The sequence below is a fragment of the Psammomys obesus genome, unplaced genomic scaffold, assembly GCF_907164565.1.
Source record: "Psammomys obesus unplaced genomic scaffold, mPsaObe1.curated_primary_1811, whole genome shotgun sequence".
NCBI lineage: Eukaryota > Metazoa > Chordata > Mammalia > Rodentia > Muridae > Psammomys > Psammomys obesus.
Window position 1 is genome coordinate 12,618,999 of NW_026595981.1, and position 12,538 is coordinate 12,631,536.

At 47.1% G+C, this 12,538-nt stretch overlaps 2 protein-coding genes across 2 annotated transcripts; both read right to left on the reverse strand.

Moving 5' to 3' along the window:
* Positions 1-1,197: 1,197 nt before the first annotated feature.
* On the reverse strand, positions 1,198-2,133 carry LOC129686387 (olfactory receptor 4D2). Its single transcript, XM_055620331.1, has one exon. It carries the CDS (start codon positions 2,131-2,133, stop codon positions 1,198-1,200), a length of 936 nt encoding a protein of 311 aa, XP_055476306.1.
* Positions 2,134-11,095: 8,962 nt separating this feature from the next.
* On the reverse strand, positions 11,096-12,037 carry LOC129686389 (olfactory receptor 4D1). The gene has a single exon (XM_055620335.1). The coding sequence runs from the start codon at positions 12,035-12,037 to the stop codon at positions 11,096-11,098; it is 942 nt and encodes a 313-aa protein (XP_055476310.1).
* Between the last annotated feature and the right edge of the window lie 501 nt (positions 12,038-12,538).

Consider the following 12,538-nt stretch of genomic DNA (forward strand, 5'->3'; position numbering starts at 1 on the left):
TGTCTAGCTTCACGAATTAGCGATTAATTGTGCAAGCTTGTTATACGGGGCTATGCAGAGAATCTTGTGTTGATTTTCCTGAAAATATGTTTAGGTTTTAGCATCCTAGGGTCAGTTGTATGCTTAGTTGTTTTCACATGTAACCTGGGCATCTGCTGTTAACGTCACATTATCCATTCCTGCTCTACCTGCAGTCTTTAGACAGATTCTCATCAACTCCGTGTCACTTTTCTACTCCCACCTCCCGGCGGACATCTGCCAGGTCCTTCCAACAGCTGACCTGTATTCAGGAGAGCAAACCCCTTCCTCTTACCTCACGTCAGCCCAGCATGGGACTTCCTGGCTTACATCTTCTTGGAGGTCCTGTGCTGTGGCTTCAGCTTTCCAGTCCTTGCCTGTTCCTCATGTGTGCTACACGTGTGGACCCTAGAGAAACAGGGAATGTCCCAGGGGGAGACTTATTGGACAGGGCTCAAGAGGTAGAGCTGGGCTCATCACTGCTGAGGCCTGTGCAGCAGTATGGGACTTATTTTTTTTTAAATAAAGTTTCTGTATGTCTCACAGCACATGCTCTCTGAGAGATCTTCCTTGGGGGCCCAAAGCACCAAAAACAATGAGAATTTTAGGGATTTGTGTGATGTATGATTTGCTGACCAACTTCCAAAAGAACAAGAAAAATCTTCGACAGAAAGAGCCTCTCTGGGAGTTTGAGAAGGAGCTGTCTCTTAACCTAGTAATTCTTAACCTGGAGAGACTTGCCTTTATGCTCTGAATTTTCTCATTTGTAAAATAATATTTTAGTTTTTAATTTAATTATACATTTTTATCATTTATGTTTGTGTGTGTGCGCACACACACACACACACACACACACACACACACACACACACCATCATGTGAATACAAAGACTGAGGACAGTTTCCAAGAGTCAGGCTTCACCTTCCAACACGTGCGTTGTCAGGTTTTTCAGCAATTGCCTTTTCCTGATAAGCCATCTCACTGGCCCAATGTTGTTTAATATAATAATATATGCACTGTCAGTTTTATAAGAAGGAATGCAATAAGGAGTGAGGAGATCATCAAGAAACATTCGAGCAATCTGTTTTATTGTAGTTAAGAAGGACTTTCCTTCGCTTTTCATTGGGGATAACACAAGTTTAGAGCTATTTCTGAGGTAAAGTCATCCTCTTTAAATCTCACTCCCTGTTGCAAATTGCTAAGCGCTTTGCTAGTTTCTTCATGGCCGCCTGCATCTCCTGGTTCCTGAGCGTGTAGATCATGGGGTTGAGCATGGGGGTCATGACGGTGTGGCTGATGGACACAGCCTTGTCCATGGGGAAGGGAGTGAAGGGCCGGGCATACAGGTAAATGCTTGGCATGAAGATCATAGACACCACGATAACGTGGGTGGTGCAGGTGGAAGCTGCCTTCCTCCTCGCCTCCCCAGAGTGGGACCTCAGCATGACCAGGATGACCAAGTAGGAGATGAGAAGGAGAAAGAACCAGATGACATCCAGCATCCCGCTGTTGGAGATCATGAGGAACTCCAGGAGGGAGGTGTCGGTGCAGGCGAGTCTCAGCACTTGGGGGACATCGCAGTAGAAGTTATCCAGGACATTGGGGCCGCAAAAGGGCAGTGGGAGCATCAGAGACAGCTGGACAATGGAATGGGCAAAGCCTCCTACCCATGCTGCCACCACTAGTCCCAGGCAGAGCTGGGTATTCATGATGGTGACGTAGTGGAGGGGCCGTGAGATAGCCACAAGGCGATCATAGGCCATCACGGAGAGGAAGAAGACCATGGCTCCTCCCAGAAAGTGGAAGAAAAATACCTGAGCCATGCAGCCTCGGTAGGAGATGGTCTTCCTCTCAGAGAGGAAGTCCGCCAGCATCTTGGGGGCAGTGACTGAGGAGAAGCAGAGGTCTATGACAGCGAGATTGCGGAGCAGGAAGTACATAGGTGTGTGGAGTCGCAAGTCGGATGTCACCGTGACTATGATGAGGAGGTTTCCCACTACAGTCGTGCTGTAGACAAACAAGAACACCAGAAACAAGAAGAGCTGAAGTTCACGAGTCTGTGAGAGCCCCAGGAAGACAAACTCTGACACCCACGTGAGGTTTCCTGGTTCCATGGTTCTTCTGCACACACCGGAAGAAAATGGCTGACAAATACAAATGCATGACGTGACCCCTTGCCCTTTTAGTGTGCAGGGGCTCAGACTGAGTTGTTCATATCCTTATGATGGGCATCCTCCTGTGAAGACCATGATACCACCTACCTTGTCTCTGAAGACTCGATGAGTGGGCATTGGCACACACGTTCAGGAGATAGCGTTTTGGTGTTGCATTTGTTTGCTTTGTTTCTTGAGACAGGGTCTTGTTATGTCGCTCAGACTGTCATCAAACTCAAGACCCTCCGATCTCAGCCTCTCCAGTGCTGTGCTGACAGTTGTGTGGTACCATGCCAAGCTTGTGAGATGCCTTAAAGCCAATCAGAAGAGCCTGTGACCTGCCAGTCCAAATCTGCACAGCAGTGGGGAGACACTTAGTCAGACTCTCTCGAGTAAATTTCGGGTTTTATTTTCCTTGGGATTTCATCAAAAGTGGGTCACTTGTTTTATTAGGGTCCCAACTGGTACGTCAGTAAAGTGGGACCAACAACAAGAAGAAAGCTTCATATTCTCATTTTCTGTGGAAGGAAGAGAAAGGCCCACACGAAGTTCTTGTTCCTGTGCCTGGAAGAGTGTTCAGTACTCACTGTGCTCTGGGTGTCCCAGTGTCGTCATCCTCCTCTAATCTAGTCTTCACTTGTTTGTACCAGTTTTGATACATTTAAGAGTGTTAACAGACCCTTCTTGTTGCCAGAGCTTCCTCGTTGACTCAATCACATGGTCCTGGGAACAAGAATTCAGCTTTATTTTTTTTTCCCCAGCAGGGCCCACAATAGAGACATGGAGCGGAGCTGTTGGTTAGGGCAGAGTGAACAGGATGTACAGGATGTGCTACAGGATGTACAGTTTCTTGTTGTCTTAGTTAGGATTATTGCTGTGATGAAACACCATGACCAAAAGCATCTTGGAAGAAAAGGGTTTTTCCCCACTCACAGTTCCATATAACAGTTCATCATCAAAAGCAGTGAGGACGGGAACTCATGAAAGGCAGGAACCTGGAGGCAGGAGCAGATGCAGAGGCCATGGAGGAGTGCTGCTTACTGGCTTGCTCCTTGGGGCTTGCTCAGCCTGCCTTCTTATAGAACCCAGGACCACCAGCCCAAGGGCGGCACCACTGGCAATGCAGGGCCCTCCCCCATCACTAATTAGGAAAGCGCCCTGCAGCCAGACCTATGGAGGCATGCCTCACTTGAGCTCCGTCTTTTCAGATGCCTCCAGCTTGTGTAAGTTGACAGAAAACTAGGCAGCACATTCGTCAAGTAATCATTAGACTCTGTTGGAGCCCTGACCTATCCAGCTGCTTCCTGTGCCTCGGCGCAGATGCCCTGTAACTGATGAGGCTTCGCAGGGCATACAGGCAGATAAGAGTGAGCTGGGGTTGGGGAAATGTAGAATCAAGAGCTAGGTGGTGACTCTCGTGGGAATACTGAATTTAGCAAGACATAAAATCTTAAGCTAGGTGAAAAAGGAAGTTGCTGAATAAGAGAAATTGGAATAAATGAAGTGAAGGGACATGGCAAAAAATGAGAGAGCAGGTGAAGGAAGAGAATAGATTTGTTAGGTTGAAGAGAGAATAGGAGTTGGAGAGTGAGGCGAGACAGATGGAGTGACAGAGTTCGGGCAAGTCTTCTCCCCATCCCTACCCTGTCTCAAGCTCCCTTATTCTTTTTCCTTTGGCCTATGTAATCTATTAGCTACTGGAGAGCAGCATCTACCATCTCATCCTTGCTTTTGTGTTCTTCTGCTCCTGTCTCTTTTCATACAGCAGCCTGGGAGACCTTCCCAGACCCCCCTGATCATGTTCCCATCTTGTCATAATAATGGCTGGCCACAGCTATGCTAATGCCCACAGCTTAAAACTCCAATTCCCAAATACTACTTGAAATGCAGTATACAGGTTAGACAGAGAAACTCTATAGAAAGAAAGGAAGAAAGAAAGAAAGAAAGAAAGAAAGAAAGAAAGAAAGAAAGAAAGAAGAAATGTGGTGTACAGAAAAGCAGTTGTAAATGACATGTCTCCAACTGTGCATGAAACACCCTCTCAGCATTTCACACCAGGCTGTAGAGGTCACCTCCACACACCACAGCTTACCTTTGTAATCAGTGTCCCTGTCACCCAAGAGCCAATAGCTATCTAAGGGATTCATAGTTCTTACGTTATACAACACAGTCAACTAAATCTGTGTTGTTGGTAAGAACTCCTGTTTCCCTAAATAACTTTTGTTAGGGATCCAATCCAGGAACACCCAGATGCACCTTCTCTCTGGCTCCTTTTCCTGCATCTCCCACAAGAACTAATTCTTCACCTACCCAGGCTCCAATAATACTTTAAAAGCATATCTGGTAAGGCACTTATCATTTTTCCTGTCACCTGATTAACTGCATTGCAAACTTGGGCAAGCATCTATGACAGCAACTCCGATTTAGGATCTGCTCAATCAACATCTGTCAGCTTCATAAAGCGGCACTGAGTGACCTTGCTCTGCAGACTGTGGAGACTTGTGTGATGGTTCTGACCTTGCTTTCTCTCTTTTGCTCTCAGCCTTCTTCTTCCCAACAGCAGGGTTAATTCTAAGCTCAGCTGTCCCGTGTGTAACCTGGAACCTCTGTTTGCATGATCACAACCCCCATGCTATGCTGCTCCACCTCCAGTCTCCCCTCACAAGTCATGCTGACTCTAGTCCAGTCTGTGCCACTCGTTTTTTCTTACCTACCGACAAGGACCTTCTAACAGTTGACCTGTGTGTGGGAGAGCAAACCCCCTTCTCTCACCATAGTTGAGTAGAGCCCGGGACTTTATGGCTTGCATCTTCTTGGAGGTCCTTTGCTATAGCTTCAGATTTCCAGGCCTTGCCTGTCCCTAAGGTATGCTATATGTGTGGACCCTAGAGGAACAGGGACTATCCTATGGGGAGACCTATTGGACAGGATTCAGGAGGCAGAGCTGGGTTCATTTCTGCTGGGGCCTGTGCAGCAATGGGACTTGTTAAAAAGTTTCTGTATATCTCAAAACACATGTTCTTTTGAGAGGTCATCCTTGGTGGCTCAAAATACCAAGAATATTGAGGATTTTAGAGTTTCCCTTGATGTAAGGTTTGCGGTTTAAGATCCAAAAAGACAAGAAGATCTTCAATAGGGGCTGGAGAGATGACTCAGAAGTTAAAAGCACTGGTTGCTCTTCCAGAGGTCCTTAGTTCAATTCCCAGCAACCACATGGTGGCTCCCAACCATCTGTAATGAGATCTGGTGCCCTCTTCTGGCCTGCAGGCATACATGCAGCCAGAATACTGTATACATAATAAATAAATAAATCTTAAAAAAAAAAAGGAATGTGTACTGCTCTCAAAAGAACCTGAGTTCAGTTCCCAGCATATAAGGTAGCTCACAAGCACCTGTAACTCCAGCTCCAGAGAATTTGATGCCTCTTGTCCCTGCAGGCTCCTGTACTCATGCATGTGTGTACATGAACCCACACACACAATTTAAAATTTAAAACTGCACGATATCTAAGACAGTGTTTGCTCAAGACTCAGGGAAAAGAAAGCAGGATTACGCCCTTTAGTGAGAAGAATGTGAGTCAAGTTTTGAGAAAGCTCATTGAATAACAAGCCATAGGTCTGATTTCTCAGATACTTTTCTTGCTCTTTGTACCTTTCTAACACAGCACTCTAACCTTGTCTCGCAATTTTGTGAGTAATACAGTTGCCTAAGTCCCCCACCTCTATCAGAGCGGCATTTATATTGTACTACTACTATTTATATTATATTGTACGTCACACCATGGTCTAGCAAGATCCTCATCTTAGTGTATTTGATCTGCTACCATGGACTGAATGAGTTGCAAGAACAGCCACGAATGGGAGAAAATAACCAGACATCTACCTAACTCCCTCTGAGGCTCAGAGAGCAGCAAGAAGGGGAAGAAAGCAAGAGCTGGAGGAAGAGGTGGAGTGTCATGTAGCTATCTCCTTCCAGTTGAGTCTGTTCTACTCTCTCCAGGAGAGAAGCCTGGGGAAATGGACAAATTTCACCAGGCTCAAGAAGCCCAGAAAGAAAAAAATAATAATAACCAATAAGAAAAATAAAATTAAAAAAAAAAAAAAGAAAGAAGAAGAAGCCCAGAAAGTTACAAAACTCACCATGCACCTCCCCAGAGTTATACACAAGCAGGACACTGTTTCTGGGGAAGAAAAGACTCTCATAGCTGCCAGAAGTTGGATAGGAACCTACACAGATTCAACTCCCATGAGCTGTCACCCATTCCTGGGTGAGCCTTTCAGTTATGTAGACACCCATGAACCGGTGACCCTGTGAGTAACCCTAACAACTCCCATTGGCTCAGCAAGGTGGACTTTGATGTAATTGTTCCTTTGGACTATCACGTGCTCTGTCTGGACTGGATAGACGTTCGTACACATCACATCAAGTGACATTCCTCATCTCCGAAGCCATCGGCTTTCAATTAGATTTCATGACGTGAATTTGGGGAGAAAACAAAAATTCAATGCCGGAGCTGCCAGCAGAGTCGAACAGTTCTTGAGTGGGGAGTGAGGACTGAAAGAAAATTTAAAAAAAAAAGAAAAAGACACTACACATGGGATCTGTTCGAGAGGGCTTCTAGTAAAAAACTAGGCACTCAGTTTATTCCACAGTCCCTTTCTATAGTCCGCAAAGCACCTTGATACAATGAAGTTCATTGAGAAGTCAAACTTGTTTACCTCGACCACCTGTCTGTCTGATCCTCACACAAACAAAAGAAAATGAACTTGGCAAAAACTTCCTGTCTATCCCTGTCTCCAGGTGAAGGCCAGGGTGAAAACATGTTTTTTACTGAGAGCTCAATAATAAAGCATCCTGACAAACAAGTGGCTCTTCACAATTCAACAAGTAGCAGCTCCTATGGGAAGAAATTGGGAAATTTCTATAGTAGAAAGATCTTTAATACTTTTTTAAAGCTTCAAGTACAATTTTTTTAAATTAAAAGTTCAATTAAAAACACTTTTAAGACCAGGCAAGGTGGTGCACTCCTTTAACCCCAGCACTTGAGAGACAGAGGCAGGAGGACCTCAAGAATCTCTGTGAGTTCAAGGCTAACCTGGTCTACACAGCAAGTTCCAAGACAGCCAGGATTACACAGAAAAACCCTGTGTTTAAGCACGTGTGCATGCACACACACACATGGGTGAGAGAGACAGAAAGAGACAGAAAGCTTAAGCTGTATTCTCTCTCTTGAATCGCCACTGGTTTCCCAAAGTTTCTTTTTCCAGTTTCTTGTTTGTTTTGTTGTGTTTTAGTACCTGTCTTTAAAAAAAAAAAATTCTTGATTCTTTGTGAATTTCACATCATGCAGCCCAATCCCACTCATCTCCGAGCCCCTCCATATCCACCCTCTAGCCTTGCAGCTTTCCCAACAAAAGAAAACAAAAGGTCTGGATTTGGATTTTTAAAATATTGCCACTTAAGCTGCAGTGCGTCACGGTGTGTCACACAGCACACCCTTTTGCACACACAGCTTTACTTACAGATGTTCCTCGCAGTGAGTCATTGGTTTAGCTCGAGGCCTCCGGCTTTCCAGACACTATCAATATTGTCCCCACTGGGACGCCTTTCAGATATCCTGTTGTTACCCTGTGTCATGAATATCCTGGAGCTTTGAATCTCCAGGACCTCCTCTTTCACGTGCTCCAGCAGTTTACTGATGGGGTAGACGTTGGTGTGGGCCAACGCAAAGCCATCCATCTGGGCCTGGCTGAGTTGGTCAGCCCTCCAGCTCTTCGGCACCTGCACCACCAGCTCTCCCATTTTGCCCAGGGGAGGGGTACTCATGCAAGGTCATGCCATCAGGACCAGCTCTCTAGCACTGCCCTGGCAAGGGGTGGAGCCAGCTTTCCGGCCCTCAAGCCCTCGGGGATGGTCTCCCCAGCCCATGCCACCAGGGCCAGCTCTACCATGCTGCCCAGGCAAGGTACTGGACCCACTTTTCCAAGCACTACAGCCAGTAAGGGGCAGAGCCAGCTCTCCCACACTACCCAGGTAAGGGGGGGGTGTTAGACCAGCTCTCCCATGCTCACAATTTCGGGCTGGATCAGCTGCACCCACACCGCCAGAGGCAGCTCTCCTGTGCTGCCCAGTAGGAACTGTGATGTGAATCTGCCCTCCCAAATGCTGTACCAGTGAGGGGAAGGGCCAGCTCTCCCAAGTGCCAGCTCTGTGCAGCCCTCGGACATCAGCTCAGCCCAGGCGGCAGCCAAGAAGAGGGATGTCCACATGACCTTTGGTACTAACGTGGGCAACAGACCCCTGCTGCTGCAGAGCCACAGATGCAGAATTGGCCCTCAGTGGCAGCACAGGCCCTGACATCCCCATGACCTCAGGCAGCCACGCAGGCTCCTCACATCAGGCTGTTTCTCACCCCTCAGTTCCACCTCTCTTCCCAGTGCACAAACCGTTCTGCTTCTCTTTCTCTCCCATCTCTCCACCATGTACTTGCTTATCACAATTGGCTCCCGTGGCAGTAGGTGGGCCTCTGGGTGTCTTCCACCTGGGAGTGGAAGATTGCTTCATGTGCCTGGTGACCTGTGGTTGAGCATCACTACTTGAACTCAAATGCTCACTGGATGCCGTGTGTGATCAGGGCTCGGCAATGTGTAAGCTGCTTTATGGGAAGCTCCCTGAGCAACCCTTTGAAAGTGTACATCTGCGGCTTTTTTGTGTCTCAAATATAATGCTCTGACGCCAGGTACAGTGGCAGAAGCCTGAAATCTCAGCACTTGGGAAGGCAGAGGCAGGAGGATTTCTGTGAGTTTGAGGCCAGCCTGATCTACAAAGCCAAGGCTACACAGAGAAACCTTGTCATATATATATATATATATATATATATATATACATATATATGTTTGTACAATGTTCTGTCAGCTCTCACATCTCAGAGCTCTGCAGTAGCAGGGTGAGCACGAGGAGGGAAACCTTCCCTCAGTCTCTATGAGTTCTCAGCAGCTCACCGTAGGTCCCCCTGGTCCTCTCAGCTTGCCAACGCTATGTTTTGGCTTCACTGGGCATATGAATTGGTGACCCCTGTTCACGGTAGAGTTTTCTTCTCATTGTCAGAACTTCTTATTCAAGACAATGGTGTCTCTTCCTGTTGTCAGTGGGTACCACGCGCAGGCACTGTTGTTTGACCTGGAAAGAAGACTGGACATTCCCCTGCCCTTTTCTGTACAGACTGAGGTGGCCACAGTGCTGACCAAGTGGGTCCTACGAGAAATTCTACTGATGTAGTTCTGGGGAATCTTCTCCCCCAAAGCACACACAAACACACACATGAACACCCACACACATGCATACATACACACACATGTACACACGCACAAATCAAAAATAGCCTGCATGCATCTCCCTTTTATTTTGTCTTCCTAAATGATTCAAATGTGAAGATGTGACATCCGGAGCTCTGGCAGCCACGTTCAGTGAGAACGTGGAAAAGCAAGGCACCCCCAAGAAGACAGCTCTGAGATGTAACAGTTTTTGATGCGTGTCATTAACCAACTGGAAAGTGCTTGTCCTCAGGGCTTCTGTCTGAGACACTGATGTCCCCCTTATTTGAGATGCTGTCAGTAGCTTAGTCAGCTGCTGGCAGACAAAGGCATCTTGTAAATACAGAGTTTGGAGGCGATGGCCAATGTTTTCTGAACAATTCACACACACACACACACACACACGTGCAGAAGGGTCACACAGTAGGCCCCACATTTTGAGAGGGGGAGGTATGCAAATATAGAAGGTTTGTTCAGGATGGTGGAGTCAGGAGGTTGTGACAAAGAAAGCAACCGGAGGACCACGGAGGCTGTGCCCGGAGAGAAGGCGATTTGGAGGATGCGAACGGCACCGAGAGACATTTATAAGACTTTACTGAAAAGGAGGGAAACCGTGTGTGATGGCACAGACCACACACATTTACACAGCCCTCTTCTCATCTCTCCACTGTGGCTGTGAGCATAGACAAATGTGTAAGAACTGGAGGAGGAAATGGAGACAGAGTAGACTCAGGGCAGCCTGAGGAGCAAGAGGAGCCTGTGACTTTCCCGTCCTGGTTGGGATGGTGCTGGAGGGAAGTGGGGAAACACTCTTGCGTAATGCTCTAAATTTAGCGTCAACTTATGTCTTATGTTGAGACTTTTGCAACATGCTGTATATCCCACAGTGAATAAAGGTACAGAGATAAAGTCATAAAAAAAAAAAGGTGCCAGAAAGTTAGAAGAAAACAAGAACACCTGTCCCTGTCAGATGCAGCTGAAGACACTGGGAGGCATGTCGCACATCCCCAGGCCTTCTAAAAGCTCTTATTTAGAGAGTCACATCTGTGGCTCTAAACTTGGAGTCAATGGAACCAAGTTTTAGCATCCCCTTGCATTCACTTTGTGAAAGGAACCGTGTTCTGAGCTTTCTTCTCTGGAATGTTTTAATATTAAGTACGATATAAATGTAATATAAATGTAGCTAACAGTGCCTGACAGTGGAGTAGCTCGCCAAGATATGTTACAATAATCTGGTGTGTGTGTGTGTGTGTTCATGTGGAAGCCACAGGATAAGAACACGAATTGTTTTTCAGATACTAACTACATTTTTCTTTTTTTTAGACAGTGTCTCTCTGCATCCTTTAAATTACCAAGGCTGGCCAGGGATTCCCCAGGGTCCCTATATCTCCAGCTCTCCAGCTTTGGGATTACAGGAAGGATCCGCTAGGCCGGGGTTTTATTGCAAGTGAGTTCTGTGGATAGAAGTCAGTCCTTCATGTTCTCAAGGAAAACACTTCACTGGCTGAACTTTCCCCCAACCTGGGCATTCCGTATAATAAGGACTTTCTTCTGCTTTTCTCCCAGGGCAGCACAAGTCCAGAGAAAGCTGCCATTGAAAGCCGACCTGTTTAAAGCTCACCCCTTTTACTCAGCACTAAGCGCTTTGCTAGTCTCTTCATGGCTGCCTGCATCTCCTGGTTCCTGAGCGTGTAGATCATGGGGTTGAGCATGGGGGTCAAGACGGTGTAGCTGATGGATACTGCTTTGTCCAAAGGAAAGGGGGTGAAGGGCCGGGAGTAGATATAGATGCAGGGGATGAAGATCATAGACACCACGATGATATGGGTGGTGCAGGTAGAAGCAGCCTTCCTCCTCGCCTGCCCTGAGTGGGACCTCAGCATCACCAGGATGACAGTGTAAGAGACGAGAAGGAGGAGGAACCAGATGAGGACCAGCATCCCGCTGTTGGAGATCATGAGGAACTCCAGGAGGGAGGTGTTGGTGCAGGCGAGCCTCAGCACTTGGGGAACATCACAGTAGAAGTTATCCAGGACATTGGGGCCACAGAAGGGCAGTGGGAGCATCAGAGACAACTGGACAATGGAATGGGCAAAGCCGCCGACCCAGGCAGCCACAATCAGCCCCACGCACAGCCTGGTGTTCATGATGGAGACATAGTGGAGGGGCCGGGAGATGGCTATGTAGCGGTCATAGGCCATCACGGAGAGGAAGAAGACTGTGCCACCTCCCAGGAGGTGGAAGAAGAAGATCTGGACCATGCAGCCCCGGTAGGAGATGGTCTTCTTCTCAGAGAGGAAGTCCAACAGCATCTTGGGGGAGGTGACAGTGGAATAACTGAGGTCTATGACCGCAAGGTTTCGGAGCAGGAAATACATAGGCATGTCCAGCCGGGGGTCAAAGGTCACAGTGACCATGATAAGGGTGTTTCCTACCACAGTGGTGATGTAGACAAACAGGAACACCACGAACAGGAGTTTCTGGAGTTCTTGAGTCTGTGAGAAACCTAAGAGAATAAACTCCGACACCCATGTGATATTCTGGGGTTCCATGGGACCCTCCCCACGTGCCTAGAAAGAGGTAACAGAAAATAAAACATCCCGAAAATTCACTCAGGTTATTGGTTGGTTTGTTCTTTTTGTTTTGTTTTGTTTTGTTTTGTTTTGTTTTGTTTTTTTGCTTTGGAGAATCAGGATCAAATTGGTCAAAGTTATTCCTAGCTATGGCTTGATATTGCTTGCTAGGAGGATAAAGATACTGCAAGCTCCTACAGGCTTAGCTCCTTGACCACAGAGACATTGAAAGGTGAGCTCTCCGCTCCCCTGGACCACAGTGTCTCTGTGCAAGAGTTTATTTCTAACTTTTTCACACTTCCAGCGTCCAGCATACGGCCCTGTGAAATACAGCTCTCACAAACCTTGAAACAATTGGTGAGTGAATAAACATGCTATTACACACACTGGGGCCACAGGCTCATCCACCTACATGCATAAATCACGAGTGACTTTAAGGTAAACAGACACCTCATGGCAGGAGTTTGGAGGGAGAGGGTG